The sequence below is a fragment of the Rhinolophus sinicus genome, linkage group LG09, assembly GCF_036562045.2.
Source record: "Rhinolophus sinicus isolate RSC01 linkage group LG09, ASM3656204v1, whole genome shotgun sequence".
NCBI lineage: Eukaryota > Metazoa > Chordata > Mammalia > Chiroptera > Rhinolophidae > Rhinolophus > Rhinolophus sinicus.
The window spans coordinates 45800832-45820897 of record NC_133758.1 but is presented as its reverse complement, the minus strand read 5'-3'; the positions used below and the strand labels follow the sequence as shown (position 1 = coordinate 45820897).

General features: G+C 37.1%; 1 protein-coding gene across 24 annotated transcripts in view; it reads left to right on the top strand.

Annotated features, from left to right (window-relative positions):
- Positions 1-20066, top strand: part of DLGAP1 (DLG associated protein 1) — an 860924-nt gene that overhangs the window by 684201 nt on the left and 156657 nt on the right. For all 24 annotated transcript variants that reach the window (XM_019755703.2, XM_074340269.1, XM_019755707.2 and 21 more), the window contains one exon: positions 18878-19055. In XM_019755703.2, the coding sequence (XP_019611262.1) occupies positions 18878-19055 (178 nt within the window). The remainder of the gene's footprint in view (positions 1-18877; positions 19056-20066) is intronic.

Genomic DNA, 20066 nt, shown 5'->3' with positions numbered 1-20066 from the left:
ACATCTGTCAGGCTACACAGAAATATTACCAGAGTCTGAATCTATTTTCCTAATAGGCTTGAGTTAATGTAACAACAGTCTTTGGTGCTCCCAGAACAGAATAGATTTACTAATATATAGCACATAAAGTCAGTTAAAGTAAATAACATTTAGCAATCAGTTAACATGAATTTGGCTAGATTTTTGTCAGTAGGGCAAGAAATTATTCAAGAGAGCTGTAGTTAGTTACAGCAGAACTTGGTCTACCAAGTGGGTGCAGCTTAGAAATAAAGGAGGGATAGGGCCGCCAGATGGCTCAGTTGGTTAGAGCATGAGTTCTGAACAACAGGGTTGCTTGTTCGATTCCCATTTGGGCCAGTGAGCTGCGCCCTCCACAACTAGATTGAAGACAATGAGCTGCTACTGAGCTTCTGTAGGGGCAGCCAGATGGCTCAGTTAGTTATGAGCCTGAGCTCTCAACAAGATTGTCGGTTCAATTCCTGCATGGGATGGTGGGCGGCACCCCTTGCAACCAAAGATTGAAAATGGCGACTGGACTTGGAGCTGAGCTGCGCCCTGGAGAAATATACTGTTCCTCAATATTCCCCAATAAAAAAAGTTTAAAAAAAAAAGAAAGTGGAGGAATGAAAAGAATAAAATCCCCAAAATAAATAATCACATGAATGTGTACTTCACCAGGAAAAACCAAAAAAAACAAAAACAAAAAAACTCCTTGTCTCCTTGTTCCTAAATATAAAACTATTTTTAAATAAAGTTATTAATTTTTTAAACCTAGGCTCATTAACTGTTTTTACCATCAGAACCTATGGTTGTTATAAAATAGATATTGCAATATATTCATAATTCTATCTTATTTCAAATGTGTGCTTCTTTTCCCCTAATGAGCTTCACCACTTTCAGCTTAAATTCCAGAAATGCTAACTCGAAAGGGAGGACTGTTCTTTTAGCATTAGATATTTATCTTGTAAATAATAGGCCACCTGGAGTTTTTTAAAGAGCGAAGGGCAGGCTATTAGTAGACCTCAGCTGTGCTACTAACTAGCTAGTTAGACCGCAGTTTCTCTGATCCTCAGTTACTCCTTTATCTGTAAAATGAGAGCCTTAGAAAAGATGACCACGTCAGTCCAGGCCCCTGACACCTTTGACTTTTTAAGTCGCCAATGGCAAGCATTTAACAACTTGATCTGAGCGAATTACCCTGAATTTCTTAGAAGGCACCTTCCTTGGAGATTGGCATCATGTATGTCCCACTAAAGGTGCAGAACGTCCTGTACAGACAGAGCCTTCTGTTCATTCCTTGGCGTCCACCGCCCCCTGCAGGCGCTTCTGGGACTGACGCGCCTTGTGGTCAGGGCATGTCTCTGTGGGAACAGACTCACTCATCACTCTGTTTCACTTAAACCACTGGGCAGAGGAAAGAGTAGGACAGAGCATAGGTGCCTTTTTCAGTAAAGCAGAGATAAAGGCCAGTTAATCAAGACCCAGAGAAGAGGAAGGGCCCTCAGGGGTTAGAAGAGAGAAGGAAAAGAGGTGGGTCTCAGCTCTCCAGACAGCAGTATATGAAAGAGTAGCTTTATTTTGTCTAATCCCCTAGCTCCCTGGCTGGAGTTTCATACACAGTACTCATCAGAAACTTGGAATTTTTCACAGCAGAATATGTATAATCTATTATACCGTGTTTCTCCGAAAATAAGACCTACCTGGAAAATAAGCACTAGCATGATTTTTCAGGATGACGTCCCCTGAACATAAGCCCTAATGCATCTTTTGGAGCAAAACTTAATATAAGACTTGGTCTTATTTTCAGGAAAACACGGTACTGCTAACATAATAGAGGGTATTTTGACCAAAAGCTTGTATCGCTTTTTATGTGTTAGTAAATGATTATTCAGTTCTTCTCTATGGATAAGTTAAACCACCCTCAATGGAGTAAATATTACCTTTCCATTCTTTCTCACTCAAGGCATTAAAAAATCATTTTTGTTTACCATAATGCAATGATAATAAAAGTGGGTAGAAGTCATCTTTTCAGTATCTGAGCACAATTCTGGAAAATGTTTGACTGCAACAGTCCTAATTATTAGTGTTTTTGTACCTAATTGACTTAGTCAGAGAACATATGGTTATTTGAATACTATTTGATTCTGGTGATAATGGATTGGTGGAGTATGTTTCCATTTTGCTCACAAATGGCTTAAAATATTTCTGCTTTATATCATGGGCAGTTATACTTTCCCTTCAGACTCTATGAAGTTATTGATTCTTCACATTTTTGAAAAACCTTTTTATTCCTTTTTATTCCTTTTTGGATGAATAAGTATTTCTTTTCTCTGAATATAAGTTTCAGAACTGCTGCATTTCTAGAGCTAAAGCTGATGTAAAACATAGCCAATGAATGTACATTCATGTGTGATTCATCGCACATCAAAATTCTATTTTAAATGACTTTTTCTATGGTCACCTCCTGTCTTTTCATGACTTAATGAAAGGTGGTGGCTATAAAGAATTGGGGTAGCCAATGACGTTTTGGAAAGGCAGGAGGCGATATTCAGGAAAGGAGTCTGGTCATTAGAAACTACCTGCATTTCCCAGAAAATCAGACAATAAGAATGCTGCAAATCAGAGAAAAACAAGAGGAAAGTCCCACCACCTCCCTTGGCTTGTGCTTTCCTTCCTTTTCAGTGACAACAGCACTGGCCCATCAGACAGAGAAATGCAATATGCAGGAGCCTCATACACAATGGTGCCTACCAGGTCCTCAAGCATACACCCACGAGTACATTCTCAAAACTTGCATTGCTCACGGCACACACACATAGACCCTGGTTCATCATGGCAGAAGTTTACAAATTTGGAGATTAACTTGGTTCTGCTTATTCTCAGGCATGAACTGAGTTCTGGCATCCAGTTTTGGAGTGGGTAAAGGACCATATTATTCGTTTATTTCTACAGATGATTCGACTTACAATTTTTCATTTCTATGGTTGTGTGGAAGCCACATGCATTCAGTAGAAACCATACGTTGAATTTTGAATTTTTATCCTTTCCCAGCTAGCAATATGTAGTACAATACTCTCATGATGCTGGGCAGTGGCAGTGAGCCACAGCTCATAGGCACATGGCTAGGAGGGTAAACAACGGATAGCTACAATGTACATATTGCCAGCATTATTTGGATATTATGTTCTGAGCATTTAGGCTAGGCTAAGCTATGATGTTTGGTAGATTAGGTGTATTAAATGAATTCTGATTTACAATACTTTCAACTTAAGGTAAGTTTATCGGGACATAACCCCATCATAATTCAAGGACCATCTGTACATTCTAACTCATTCATTTCCTGAGGGTAGAATTATTATTTTTTATTACATTTTTATTTTGATATACTAGTACATTCACATGTAGTTACAAAAATAATACAGAGAGTGCCCATATAGCTTTTATCCTCCCGATGGTCACATCTTACAAAGTTGTATAGTACAATATCACAAGCAGGATATTGAGTCAGTCAAGATATAAAACATCTCCATCACCACAAATATACAGAGTTGCTGCTGAGCCCATCCCCTAAGATTTATATTTTGGTTGTTATATTTTTCAGTTCTCAAATTTCTGTTTTGTTCTTTATATCTTCTGTTTCTTTACTGAGACTATTTATTTGCTGAGACTAATTTTTTTTTTTTACTAGTTTCAAGCGTGTTCGTAACTACTCTTTGAAGCATTGTTATCATGACTGCTTTAAAGTTTTTTCAGATAATTCTAACATCTCTGTCATCTCACTGTTGACATCTATTGATTGTCTTTTTTCATTCAATTTTAAATCTTTCTGATTCTTAGTATGACAATTGAAACCTGGACATTTTTTTATTACGCTATGAGACTATGGATGTTATTTAAACCTTCTGTTCTAGCTGCCAATTCTTTTAACACCACTCCAGCAGGGGAATAAGGGGCACTACTTTTTACTATCAGTAGATGTACAAGTCCAAGTTCTCCATTCAAACTCTGTTGATACCTCAAGTGGGGGTCCGTCACTACTGTTGATGGTCATGGGAGTTCTGGCTCCTGATACGATCTCCACTGATGCCACATTGCTGGTGGCCTGGTTACCACTGGTTAATGATGAAAGACCTAACTTCCCACTCTTCTGAAACCACCCCTGCAAAGAAGCTGGGTAGGAGTGGAAGTCCAGGCTCCCCCTGTGGTCTCCACTAACACAATGAAAGTAGGGGAATCCTCATGGGGATGAAACTCCCAGCTCCCTACTAGGCCCTTTCTGATATCACCTTGGAGGAAGTGTTGGGATACCTCGTTACAGCCTCATGAGGGTAGAAGTCTAAGTTCTCCACTCAGCTTCTGCTGGAATGGGTGTAGATGGCACCACAGTTTTTTTCTGTAATGTTTGGCTGAAGTAAAGCAGACATTTTCTAAAAGTGTTCTGTCTCATGTGAGATTGAGCCACATGGAGATGTGTGTGTGTGTGTGTGTGTGTGTGTGTGTGTATGTGTGTGTGTGTGTGTCTGTGTGTCTGTCTGTCTGTGTGTGTGTCTGTCTGTCTGTCTGTCTGTCTGTGTGTGTGTGTAGCCAGAGCCAAGGCCATGTTAGGCAGGGATCTGCCATCAGTTATTCAGGTTACACCATAATATAATAATATAAACATTTTTTTGGAGGGGAGAAGGGCACTTTTTTCTAATTTGTACAAAAGTAGTACTACATAGGCTAGCAGTGGCCCTAAATGTCTAGGAGCCATATTTACATTACGTTGCAAGGTAATTCCCCAACATGTAATAGCCTCATGAGTTAAAACTTAATTGAACTGGGCATACATAAAGAATATGTAAGCCCAACTTATATCCAAAACTGAGTAACTGCCACAAATAAGAAGAAAAAACATAAAGCCATGAAAATTTAGTTTTCATCTAAAGGAACTCAGGTGTGATTGTAAAATCACTGTTGGTAATATTTTAGGAACTGTGGAAAAAGTACCAGGAAAAAAGTAAATAAGTAAATATTATCTCTCTTTACCAAAGAGAGGATTCTAAAAATTGCAAATAGTTAATCTAATATGAATCCCTGGAAAATTCCAGAATGAATTTTTTTTTAATTTTTTTATTGGGGATTATTGGGGAACAGTAATAATCCCCCCAAAAAGGACCCATCAGCCCTTCTAGGACCCATCAGCCCCAAGTTAAGTCGTTGTTTTCACTCTAGTTGTGGAGGACGCAGCTCGCTGGCCCATGTGGGAATCAAACCAGTGATGTTGGTGTTATGAGCACTGTGCTCTAACTAACTGAGCCAACCAGATGCCCCCAGAATGAATTTTTAAACAGATGGTTTGTGATTGTTTAGAAAATAGAGAGCCAGCATAGATTTATTAACAAAACATATATAGAACTATCTATATTTTCCTTTTTTAAATGGTTAAGACAGACATATCAGAGGAATGTAATTTAGGATAGCATATAAAACAGTGTATCACAATAGGCTTGCAGGAAAAAATTAAAATCAGAGAAACATGGATTGGGTGATAGGGGCATATGTTAAGCAGCCTTAAAGCAAAGACAGTATTATTGATAGACTGAGCCAATTCACATGATCACTGATTTTTCTCATCCTACTCAATAATTTTACAAGTGAATGGGAAGAAAATAGATGACATGTTTATGGGGTGGGCAAAAGGTGCTTAAGACTACAAATATTAGATAGACCTAGCTTTCAATTCTGAGTTTACAAACTTGCCAGCCTCAGTTTACTTATCTGTAAAATAGAGATAATAATGCTTTGTAATTATTATAATAATCCATAATGTTGCTGTGATACTTAAATAGGACATTGTAGATAAAGCACTTAAATGCATAGAACCTTGTAATACTCACTAATTTGGGGTTTTGTTATTTTGCTTTTCTTATTACATTTGCTGGTGACATATACTGGCAAGAATAGCTGATATATTTCATATTGCATGGGGATGATAAGATTAGCCTTTGGTTTCAAGTTAACAGAAACAAAAGGGCCAAAAATTGGAATGAATTAGCACAATTTGGTACAAAGAAGATTTAAAAGTTGTCTAAAGGGGTCTTACCAGATGCTAACAGTGTGATCACAGAACAAACAATACAAAACTTTCTCAGGCCACATCCCAGGAGGATTTTCTGTAGAACAGACAAATATGGCCATTCTGTATTCTGTACTTGTCAGCCCACATTTGAAAATCTGAGTTTGGTTTTGAATGTTCTATTGTCAAAGAGAAAATAACAAATTGGACTCTTTAGAGATGAGTCATCAAGGTAATGAACAGCCTGGAAATCTTGTACTATAATAAAAGGACTAGATAAAGGGAGCATGTCACCTAGAGAAGAAAAGGCTTAGCTTGGACATAATACCTGTGTTCACAGTTGGAGACTATTGCATGGAAGAGATGTCTTTTTGTGACCTTTTGGCATGCTAGTAGTGACTATAGACACAGAGCATTTGACATTAGGGATTAGAAGAAAACCAACATTGAAAGAATTAAGAGTCTGTCTTTAGTTGCTTTTTTTCTTCCTACAGTAAGAATATGAAGCACTTCGTGAAAAATTTATCAAAATCCTTTTACACAGCCTTTAAATGCTGCAATTTGTCAATGTCAACTTACATCTGTGTAAGTACATCTGCTGTGCCCTGACACTTTTTAAATGGAAAGAAACACTCTGTTTCAGCTCAAAGCAACATGTAGGTCACTATTTCCACCCCCTCCAAAGAATTATCATTGTGGGCTCTTTACTAACTAGCCCATTTAAATTGTCATCACATCTTTCTTAGTGATAACATTATTTCTTTTCTTACTGGCTCATAAACTGACACTACTGTCATCAGTCTTTCTGCAGTCTCTGTTTCTAGAATTATTTTCCTGGATGTCTTAATCATGGCAACAAAATTTATTCTCAATGATACTGTGTCGAGTTTTAATTATTACATATTACTGTTTTGCAATTACTGGAGTAGTAAAATTTTACTTGGATTTATTACTGTACTTTCCACCAAACAGAAGTATCATTTTTGTTTTCAGCCATAGCTGTAATAGTCCTTGAGATAGTCCTATATTATTTAGTGTCCCTAAAACTTACCATAAGTGATATACAGTTGACCCTTGAACGACACAAGTTTGAACTACGCAGGTCCACTTATACACAGACATTTTTCAATAAATATAGCTGGCCCTTCATATCCATGGGTTTCTCCTCTGCAGATTCAACCAACTGCAGATAGAAAACAGTGTTTTTGCATTCCCAAATGCAGATTCCCAACCTTGGATTCCCAGCTGCAGTTTAGATTGAATGTGAAGGGTTGACTATGGTTAATTTTTTGGTGAGTCAAAAGTTATATGCACATTTTTAGCTGCATATAGCGTTTGGTGCCTCTAACTCTGTGTTGTTCAAGGATCAACCGTGTAGGATTTTTCCGGGGGGGGGGGGGAGTGACAGTTTGTTTTAATTATGTTGGTCCCCAAATTTGTTAGTAGCTTAATTGCTAAGAAATGAAATGGGAAATCTTATTAAGTACTTCTGTTAAATAGAGATTCCTACTTCTAGGTATATACTGAAAAGAATTGAAAGCAGGGCCTCAAGGGGTGGCTGGTTAGCTCAGTTGGTTAGACCGTGGTGCTAGCACCAAGGTTGCCAGTTCGATCCCCACATGGCCCACTGTGAGGTACGCCCTCCTTAAAAAAAAAAAGAAAAAGAAAGCAGGGACTCAGGGGCCGGCCTGGTGGCTCAGGCGGTTGGAGCCCTGTGCTCCTAACTCCAAAGGCTGCCGGTTCGATTCTCACATGGGCCAGTGGGCTCTCAACCACAAGGTTGCTGGTTTGACTCCCGAAAGGGATGGTGGGTTGTGCCCCCTGCAACTAGCAACGACAACTGGACCTGGAGCTGAGCTGTGCCCTCCACAACTAAGACTGAAAGGACAACAACTTGAAGCTGAACAGCACCCTCCACAACTAAGATTGAAAGGACAACAACTTGACTTGGAAAAAAAGTCCTGGAAGTACACACTGTTCCCCAATAAAATCCTGTTCCCCTTCACCAATAAAATCTTTAAAAAAAAAAAAAAAAGAAAGAAAAAGAAAAGAAAGCAGGGACTCGAACAGATATTTGTATACTCATGTTCATAGCAGCATCATTCACAACAGCCAAAAGGTGGAAGCAGTCAAGTGTCCATTAATGGATGACTGGATAAACAAAATGTGGTATATGGATAAAATGGAATATTATTTAGTCTTAAAAGAAGGAAATTCTGACCCATACTGCAGCATGGATGAACCTTGGAGACATTATGCTAACTGAAACAAACCAGACAAATACTGTAGAATTCCACTTATATGAGGTAACTAAAGTTTTCAAATTCAAACAGACAGAAAGTAGAATGATGGTTGCCAGGACCTAGGGAGAGGACGAAATAGGGAGTTAATGTTTAATGTGTACAGAGTTTCAGTTTGAGATCATGAAAAAGTTCTGTGAATGGATGATGGTGATGGTTACACAAACGTGGATGTGTTTAGCCATTGAAAAACTGTACGCTTAGAAATGATTGGAATGGTGGATTTTATGTTATGCGTATTTTGCCACAGTGAGAGAAAGAGCAATGCTTATTATGGAAAAAACTCTCACAGCTCTATAAGGTGGGTATTGTTATCTCTATTGTAAGGAAGAGGAAGAGGTGACTTGCCCAGTACCATGGAGCCAGCCAAAACTCAAAGTCAGGTTCACTGAATGCAGAGCCAAGATCAGCAGAGCAAGCTCCCCACTGTGAAACTACTTGTGTTAAAAATCAATCACCTCCCACAGCAAATCACATTTCTCTCTGAATTATTTTAATTGATTTAGTGATTAATTTTGTCCTAAGCAAACTAAAGTGAAGATAATTGTAGGAATCATTTTGAGGTAATACGTAAGAATTGTTTTTATAAAACTGGTAACCATGGAGCAGAAGAAAGAGAGAGGAGGAGCCTCACCACTCTGTTCAGTTCAGTTCTGTGTGGTGATTTGCTTAAGTGTATAGGCACCATGTACTCGCACGGACCTCCTGGGATGATAAAAGCAGGCCATAGCCCCAAAATTCCTGCTGGGTTCTTTGGAAACAATTCTTGAAGTAGTAAGTGCCGTATCCTCAGACAGCCAGCAATAAAACTCTGCTGGGCACATTTAAGTATTAAGAAAGGTTCTTTCCTCATTGCTCCCAAAGAGAGAAACATATTCTCCTGGGCATGACACAATCAGAATATCATCACCACCCTGCTTTCTGTCACCCAGGAACGGAACCCAGCGGGTCATTCCTCATGACCTCCTGAGCCACTGCCCGGTCTCTGTCTGCCCTACACCACCCCCCACTTCTTTGCCTTCTGTGGTGCCGATTCTCTTCAGATCCTCATGAAGGTCTTACTGGGCCTCTTGTCACAATGTGTTAAGGAACTTCAGACTCTAAATCTCTTCCCCTGTCACATTTATTCAGCAAATATTTAAGGAGGCCTAACATATGCCAGCCACTGTGCTGAGCTTTGGGAATACAGTGATGGATTCCATATATTCCCATGATCCCAGAGGTGGTCACTGCACTCAGAAGCCCACAGTTTTATGGGGGAGACTGAACAGCAGGCCATTACAACACACTTCCATAGGTCTCTGATGAGAGCCGGCTTGGCCCTGTACACCCCAGCATCCCGGATATCTGCCATCCTGGGCCCTGCCCTGTACCTCTAAGCTTCTATTCTCATAAGCCCCTGTTTTATATTGTTTTAAACCTAATGTTGCATGGTCTAGAGAATCTGTGCAAAGAACATTTGAATTCCAAATATCAGAAGAGTCTAAATACGATGGATAAACATATTTGGCACACTGCAAGAACTGAATTTTATGTTGATAACATTATGCCTGATGAAGAGCTGCACCTTCATTTTGGACAAGGCACACTTTATAACTAAAACTGTATTATCCCAGCTTCTAGCATATGGCTTTCCACATTGTGGATCCTGTGGCTCTTTGATAGTCTGCCCAATTGAATAGTCAGCAATCCCCACCCAACTCAGTCTTTTTCTACAGAGCAAAGTTGATGGAGCAAATAAAAAGGTGCAGCATCAAATGAATCCCCAAGATTTCCCCCTCAATTCCGTTCTACCCCACGCTGAACCCGATTTATTATTTTCAGTCTGATAGCTATTATATTTTTCTTTCTGCTTGCAGTACATTTAGCATTCTTTTTATCATTGTTAAAGTGAAAGCTTAGATTATTGACTAGCGATCATTTCTTTTTTTCTAACATTGTCATTTATACCTATTGATTTCCTTCTAACCACTGCTTTAGCTGCATTCCATACATTTTGATATATTGGATTTTTATCTTCATTTATGTCAAAATACTTTCTAATTTCCCTTGTGACTTCTTCTTTGACACATGGGTTTTTAGAAATGTGTTGTTTAATTTCCAAATAGTTTTGGCCTTTTAAAATTTCCTTTTGTTATTGTTTTCTAATTTAGTTCTATTGTGATTAGAGAACATACTTTGTATAATTTCAGTGCTTTTTAATTTATTCAGACTTGTTCTGTGGCCTAGTATGTGCTCTATCATAGAGAATGTCCCACATGCACCTGAAAACAATGTGTATTCTGATTTTGTTCAGTAGAATGCTCTATAGATGTTAGGCCTGGTTGGTGGATAGTGTTGTTCAAGTCTTTTATGTACTTGCTGATTTTCTGTATAATTGTGTTATCCATTATTGAAAGTGGAATATTGAAGTTCCCAACTATTATTATTGAATTATTCATTTCTCCCTTTAGTTCTGTTAGTTTGTTTTTTTGTTTTGTTTTGTTTTTCCATGTATTTTGGGGCTCCATTGTGAAATGCATATGTGTTTGTAATTTTAGCATTTTTCTTAATGGATTCATTCTTTTGTCATTATAAAATATCCCTCATGTCTCCAGTAACATTTTTTTGTCTTTATGTATATTTGATCGATATTAGTTTAACCACTCCAGTTCTCTTTTAGTTTGCCATCCTTTTACTTTCAACCTATTTGTGTTTTTTAATCTAAAGTATGTCTCTTATCAACAGTACATAGTTGGAACCTGTTTTTTTATTCAGTCCAACAATCTCTGCCTTTTGATTGGGGTGTTTAATCCAATTACACTTAATATAATTATTTCTATGGTAGGATTTCGATTTGTCATTTTGCTATATTTGTTTTCTGTATGTCTTATGTCTCTTGTCCCTCTGTTCCTCCATTATTGCTTTTTGTGTTACATATTTTTTCTCTAGTGTACTATTTAAATGTCTTTGTTGGCTTTTTTTACTATATATGTTTAAATTATTTTCTTAGTAGTTACTCTGGGGATTACAATATGGATCCTAAAATAAACTAATTCAGGTTAATATTAATTTAATTTCAGTAATGGGTAGGATCTTTGCTCCAGTATAGCTCCCTTCACTACCCCCTCCTTTGTGCTATTATTGTCACATAAATTACGTCACTATATTTATAAAGTTTTGAAATTAATTTTTTGCTGAAAATTGCACACTTTAGGTATATATTGTAGCAACTCTTGAATCAGATATCCTCCTTTTTTTTTTATTTAAACCTTTATAATTGAAAAATAAAACACAGATGTAGAAAAATCATATAAAAAATATATGACGATGAATTATTATAAAGCAAATACCCTTGAAACTACTACCCAGATCAAGAAGTGGAACTTTGCCAGCTACCCCTGGCCAATCGCAATTGTCTTCCACTCCTAAAAAGTAGCCACTATCCTGACTTTTATGATAATCATTCCTCCGCATTTCTTTATGGTTTTATCATCCAAGTGTGGACCTCTAGACACCACACTTCATGTTTCCTATTTCTTTAATTTGATGTGTATTTTGAGTTTCTTTATCTACAGATATCCCTCTTCCATCTTTTCTTTCCCCTCTACCCAAGTTTCTTTTTGTTGTTGATTTTGTTTGTTTTACTCATCTGTTGCTTATTCCTTAGCAACTTTCCTGGCCTAGTTCTTTAGAGTCTGTATTTCCTGCCACTGACTTTTCCGCTTTCTTTTTTCTTTTTAATTCTTACTTTCATTTTTAAACATGTCTTCCTTGGATTCACCCTGAGTCACCATAATTTAGTGATTAGCCAATGATCGGTCAGAATATTTCCTTAAGTATTTTTTTGCCAATAGCATCTGTGTATGAAGGAATACTTTCAAAGTTAAAGTAGTTTACAAATCAGCCTTAGTTTTCACCTCCTGCTTGTGCAGCGCTCCAAGGTCAGCCACAGGTGAGTGACCAAGGCCCTTTCTTTTCCCAGGTCTTTCTTCAATCTGCACACAGCCATGTGCACACACATGGAGCCTCCTAGATCCTCAACAATATATCAAAACTTTCTGATATCCCTTATGGCCATCAAGTTCTTCAGGTCTCTCTTTTAAATTTTGGGTCAGATTCCTATTTGCTCCAGCTGAAATTATAGACTAAAGTAGCTGTGACATTAACAACTTCAACCGATTGCTACTCTTTCTGTTAACAACCTGGGGATAGGGTTTTTTTCCATAGAACTGAGTTCCCAGTCAGATCAAATAGCATCAACACTCCAGGAATAGTGCTGTATAGGGAGCTGTGAGACCAGTAAGAATGTTACTGTGCTCTGAAGATAGTGCTTTCAACAGAGCTCCAAGAGATGCATCCCCTGTGTTGGTGTCAAGGCTGCCATCTGTTCATAGCCACTATGAAGCTGGAGAGAAGGGAATGGGGGTATCTCCAAGTTAAATCACCACAGACCCCACTGTTTTTATCTACATGTACTAGTTTTTATTCATTGAATAATTTTCAGTTTGTTCTCTGCCTTTGGTTTCCAGTTATGAAATGGTTGGTTTTAATAGTTTTGCCACTGTTTTTGCAATTGCTTTTGTGTAGAATTACACTCATTAAAGTCCTCATTCTGCTTTTCTGGAAGTCCCACCCCATATGTAAAGTTTTTTGCTCTTTTATCTTGAATAATATTTTACTATAAAACATTTATGGCCAAGAGAATTGAAGACATGCCAACACACAAAATTGTGCATGATTGTTCATAACAGTATAATTCATATTAGTCAAAAAGTGGTAACAGACCAAATGTCCATCAGCTGATGAATGGACAAATAAATTGTGGTAAAACTCTATACAATGGAACATTATTCAGCCATAAAAAGGAATAAAGGAATGAAGTATTTAATACATGCTACATCATGGATGAACTTTGAAAATATCATGCTAAGTAAGAGAAACCATTGGCAAAAGGCCACAGATTGTATGATTCCATATATATGAAATGTTTTGAACAGGTAAGGCACAGAGTCAGAAGGCAAGGGTTAGGGGTGCGAAGAAATGGAGAGGATACAGAAATTGGAGGGGGTGGAGTGAGGGTGGATAATGAAAATATTCTAAAATTAGATACTAAAAACCACTGATTTGTACACTTTTAAAGGGTAAATTTTATGGTATGTGAATTATATCACAACAAAGTGTTTTTAAAAGACTTTATAGGGTCTTTAACTGTAAATAAGAAAAAAGAATTTTTAAAACTCCAGGTCTAGAGTAATGATCAGTTTAATTGCTCTCTCATTCATTTATGTATCTAACCGTTCATCTAGTTCATGAGATGATTCATGTGCAGTGCCTAGCATAAAGGAAGCACTCATGTAAGTGTTAGTTATTGTTATTAGTCATTTAAAGAAATGTAGTGCCAATGTACCACTGTTTAACAAAATGAATGAAACATTGATTCTCCTTCTAAGAGCTCAATAATCTAAGGAGTACGCAGACATGTAAACAAAGAAAATTACAACAATGATGAAAGTGTTTAACAAATAAATATAAAGACACTATAGAAATACAGATGGAGAAGTACTTTGTTTAGTCCCGGGAGAACAAAGGAGCTCTTCTAAAGAGAACTGACCTAAAATAGATGCTCTAACACCTAGTGACCTAAATGAGCTGAAGTAAGCTTTGTGGGTGGAAAATGGAGGAAGGAGTGTATTCCAAGCAAAAGAAACCTCATGTGCAAAGATAAAGAAGTGTGAGAACATATGCATAGTATATATGAAGAAGTAGCAAAAGATGATACTAGAAAAGTAAGTAGAGAGATTAGACTCTTTCCTATGGGTGAAGAGGATTCACAACAGGAATTTAAGCAGAGCGTGTCCTATCACTAGCAGAAGAAGAGAGATGCGTTTAAGGGTGTGAGACTAGTGGCAGGGAGCCTGGTTTAGCAGGATAAGAATGAAGCCTGAACTAGGGAAGTAATGGAGCAAGAAGTGTCGAGGAAGATGAGGAGGAAAGTAATTTGAAATGTACACAGGTAGTAAAACTGAGAAAATTAATCATCACCTGGATTTGGAGAGTTAAAGGAGATAGGCTAAACACCTCCATATTTGGTTTGGTTATGGGATAAATTTCAGTGCCATTCATCTCAACATGGAACAACAGAAAAGCAAATCTGAGGGATAAGATAATGTGTTCATTTAGGGGTCATGATGATTTTTCAATACGTGGGGAACATCAAGGTAGAAATGTACAGTACTTAACTGAAAGTTTAACAAAAAGCTATGGGTTACAGATACATTTGTGAGTTGTCAACATAAAGTTAGTAGAAGCCATTGACCAAAAAAATTGTATATAAAATATACAATGACCAAGTTAATTAAAACATCCATCACTTCACAGTTACCTTTTGTGTGTGTGTTGTGGTGACTCTGCATAAGATCTATTCTCAGACAAAAAACATATGATCTCACTTATACTTGGAATCTGAAAAAATAAAAATTGAACTCATAGATAACAGGAAATAGGTTGGCAGTTGCCGGAAGTGGGAGTGAGGGTGAGCAAAATAGGTGAAGGTGGTCAAAAGGTACAAACTTCCAGTTGTAAAATAAGTAAGGGGATGTAATGTATAGCATAGTGGCTATAGCAAATAATACTGTATTGTATATTTGAAAGTTGCTAAAAGAATAAAGCTTAAAAGTTTTCATCACAAGAAAAAAATTGTAACTATGTGGTGATGAATGTTAACTAGATTTATAGTGGTGATCATTTCACAATATATATAAATATCGAATCATTATGTTGTATACCTAAAATTAATGTTATGGCAATTTTACCTCAATGTTTTTAATTATAAAAAAGATTTTTCTTAGTAAATTTATCTTACGAACTTACATTTTTAGTAATATATTTATTTAGTAATATATCACAAACTTAGTCATTTTCACTATTGGGACTTTGGTTTAAAATTTTGTGGTCTGAGTATTACTGCATTTTTCTCTTCTCTGCATTGGTAACCTTACTCATACACGGACCAAGCTTGTTTGGATAGCTGCCTTACAGCCACCTGAGGCCATCTTGTCTGTGGATGCAGTTAAAGTATATGATAACAAATGGGATTCCATCAGACCAAAATCTCAGTTCAGTTCTGACAAGCCTTGAAAGATTAACTTAGCATAAGTTATTTAGGGAAAAAAGTGGGAAAAGATGAATGCCATTTGAATAGGCCAACATCAAAAACCATCTAACATGGGAGCTAATATTTCTGAATATGTACACTCCCTTTCCTCTAAGCAAGTCAACTTCCTTTTCAGGTGAACATAATCAATGCACTATTTTTGGTGTTTTTTTAATGAGTGTTTCCACATCAGGAGTCCATATGCATACTGTACCCTTTATATTGATAGTTGTGGGTTCTGCTCTCTAAGTGAACAAGATAAAAGAGTTCATTTCTTTATATTTAGTGTATTAGTAAAGTATGTGTTGTTTTATCAGGAATGACTCACCAAAATAAAACTATTTGATCCTTTCCAAATGACTTTTCACTTTGAAATTTTGGAATGATGCTTTATTTCATAAGGTATTCTGCCTTATTTCACAAGTGCCCGGGGTGAATATTTGTTGCAATGATGCTTCATTTCCCCATCTCAGCCAACAGACTCTCATTTTTCAAAGCACTGGACTTTCACTTCCTCTTTTGAATATACACCATTTATTAAATAGCCACCCCCATTGCTGCCCTGATACCCATTTGGAACAGCTCATTGTTTATGATGGCAATATCACTGCTCGGGGTCAGGTTGCAAAATAGCCCAAGAAACGCATTTGTCATCTACCTCTCAAGTTCTAAAGGGAAGCGAATTTTAGGTAATAATAAAAGCTTCTAGCTAGGGCTCTCTTTTCCTAAAGGAGACCATAAAGGGGAAATGAATTCTTCAGTTTATTTGGTTTTTTGATTGGGATTTTGGCATGGACATTTACAATGACCCATTGTGAATCACCATAATAGTACATAACACATGGAAAATATTTGCTTGACCTGGCAGAGTTATTTTCATGTTTGGCAGCTATTTGAAGGTACCATAGGAAGTATTTCTCGAATTATTACGTAGCAGGTAAAATACGTAGCAGGTTTATTTTTTATGTTAAATTCTAGATCTGTTTTGATTTGGTCCCTCCTCCAGGGTAATTGCAAAAGGTGGCTGCTAATCCAAATGTCAGGGTTTAGTATTATTGAGTCTTTTTTGACTTTTATATTTAAGTAATTCCTTACAAGCCTCAAGAGTGGGTACAATCTTATACATTGATAAGAGGACGTTTGGAATGTGGAGAGTATCTTCACCATCTGAGGATGTGGACATGGATGTGCATGAATCTGACGTGCAAATGGTATCTTATTTTTTTAATCAACATTTCTCTAATTACTAGTGAGACTGAACATCTTTTCATATGTACGGTGGCATATACATTTATGTTGCTGTGAATTTATGTGTCTATCTTCCTTAGCCCGTTTTTATTGACTTGGTTGCATTTTCTTCTACTCATTTTTAAGCCCATTTTGAATATTATGGATGTGAACCCTTTTTGTTATGTTGTACAGTGTTGCAAATATGTTGCCTACTTCATGACTACTTTTCTTAACTTTGTTTACAGTGTCTTTTGTTGAATAACATTTATTAATTTTTATGCAACTCTACTTGTCAAACTTTTTTTCAAATGGCTTTTAGGTTCATTTCTTTCTCCCTTATTTTCCTTCGCATTTTTCAGTCCTTTTTTATTGCCTTCAATAAGGTTTAATAGTTGTTTTTTGTTTTTTCATAAAATTCCAGTAAATTTCTGTTTTAATTTTTAGGTATAGGAATTAAGATTAAAAAATATATTCTTCTATAGCATATTAGACGTCTTTACATTTGTAAATATTTTTTTATTTTTAATCTACATGAAAAGTAGAAATCCATTTTCCCCCAAATTGATGAACCTCATCTAACACCATTATTAAATAATCACTTCTTTGCTTTTTTGAACTGCCATCTTTGCAATATACTAAATTCAAATACATATCCAGTTCTATTTCTGGAGACCTTATTTTATTTCACTGATTTATCTATTCCCTCATTTACACCACACAGTTTTCATCATTATAGCTATAAAGCATATTTGAGACCTGACAGGGCATTTCTCTTTATTTTTTTAGTTAATGTTCTGGCTGTTCTTAGAACCCCTCCTCTCACTCATCTTCTATATTTAATTTTCATGCAGAATCTCAAATCTCTCTCTCCAAGTTCCACTGATACTTAACTCAGTCCTATCACTTGTTGTTGAAATTATTGCAATATTGCGACTACCGTGGCTGGTTTTCCTTCTCTAGTTTTGCACACTATAATCTACTCTCTAAACTCCCTTCATAAAGAAATCTGATTATTTTGAGGCCTCATATAATTTTATAGCAGCATTATTGAGATGTAATGAACATACCATACAATTTACTCATTTGAAATATTCATTCAATTGTTTTTAGTATATTCACAGAGTTGTGCAGTCATCACCGCATCAATTTTACACATTTTTATTACCCCAAAGAGAAACTCCATACATTTTAGATATCACCACCCAATCCTGACATCTTCCTGCTGTTTTACTGCCCTGCCCCAGCTCTAGGCAACCACTAATCTACTTTCTGTTTTTATAGATTTGCATATTCTGGAATCCTATAACTTATGGTCTTTTGTGAATGCCTTCTTTCACTTAGTATGATGTGTTCAAAGGTCATCCACATTGTAGCATGTATCAATACTTCATTTTTTTTATGACCAAAGAATACATTTTACTTATCTATGTATCCGTTGATATACATTTGGGTTGTTTCCACCTTTTGGCTTTTATGAATAATGGTGCTACAAACCTCATATAAACTTTTTGAGTTTGTTACATTCCAATAAAAAATTCTGTGGGAATTTTTATTACAATTGCATTAAATGTATAGGTTAATGTAGGAGAAATTTAAGTTTTATTACAATATTGAGTATTTCCATCCAGGAAAATTGTTTTCCTCTATAATTATTTAGGCCTTGTTTATTGCCTGCCATAAAGTTTTAGTTTTCTTCATAAAATTCCGGTGCATTCTTTTTTGTGGTTTCTACTTATTTTATAATGTTTTACCATTTTGAATGAGATTTTTAAATTAAAATTTATATTTGGTGATGGCACAGAAAAGAAATGGGCACAAAGGAAAAACTTACAAATTATACAGGACAGAATTCTAGGGCAGGGCAGCCACAGTTATTATCTTCCTTCCCAAGATGCCTAGGAAAATGTGAATGGGGAAATTATTTCATGGTCTAAGAGAATTTTAATTGCTCTCTAATCTCAGCCGGACTTGATGATTTCCTGTCGAAAGTTTTCTTCTGAGACACCATGGGGGAGTTTAGCAATCATAGGAAGTTATTTATTTATATTATTTGCCACAGAATTTAGGGTGCCACATCCATAATAGTGCTGCCACATCTGATTCCTACCTACATTTTAGAATGTGACTAAATGCACCTCTTCCTTTGTTCTCTTCCAGGATTTCCAATGAACACTCCCCCAAACTCCAGATCCGGAGTCATAGTTACCTGAGGGCCGTAAGTGAGGTCTCCATCAACAGAAGCCTGGACAGCCTTGACCCTGCAGGCCTGCTCACATCACCAAAGTTCCGCTCCAGGAATGAGAGCTACATGCGAGCCATGAGCACCATCAGCCAGGTGAGCATTGTGGCTGCAAGTTATGAATTGCACAAGGGGTAGTGGACACTGACAGGGCATGAAGTGAAAAGGCCATCACACCCAGTAGACCACTGCTGAATCAGGTAGGAAGTCCAGTCTAATGCTACTTGTGTTCAGCCCCAGCAAGCATCTGATATCAACCATCTACCAGCAGGGGAGGGGTCTGAAGACTAATAAAACACCTCAGGAGAGTCCTTGGAAATTTATTAGCAACCAATCAGCACCAGCAAATTTGTCAATAAGAAGTTAATGGATGAGGCTTTAGTTGTAAAAATGCTTGAAGGATAGAAGGGCAGGGTAGACATCACTGGCAAAATCGAAGTAGTGTCTAATCATAAAAGAATAAGTATTAAGCAGGTCATCAAGTCAGGGACCCAGGCATAGGAAACGAGATATGATCTACTTACCTCAACTGGTTCCTAGGTGAATATTGTTTCTTAGTTATGAGACAGAAGCCCTCTTCTAAGATCTGGTACACAGGACTGGGGATTAAGACTCAATAAAGGTGACTTATTCAGCTAAAGTTTTCCCAGTCTCTCCCATCAAAGTCTCAGAGGGTGTGGGAGAGGGGTGTGCTGCCTAATTCAGAGTCAGAGAGAACCTGGGACTCTTGGAGGACCTGACCCTGCAGCTTTCGGAGGCCAGCAGAGAAGCAGAAGGTGTCTCAGAGGCTTCCTCTGGGGGAAAAAAAAGAAGGTACTTTTTAATGATGTTTAGGAACTCTATACAACAATTTTAAAAATAAGTGCTATACTATTAATTCAGCTAATATTTATTGAGCAAAACACTGGGCCAGATTATGCAAGTTATTCAGTGATGAATAATACAGAACTCCTGCCCCCCCCCGCCCAAAAGTTTACAGTCTAATGGAGAGCATACAAAAAACCACAAAACTGCTATCATGAACATTATTTACTTGAACACCACAAAAACGCTCTGAGGTAGGTGGGGCAAGAATTAACCATAAAATCCACCTTGACTGGGTCAGAT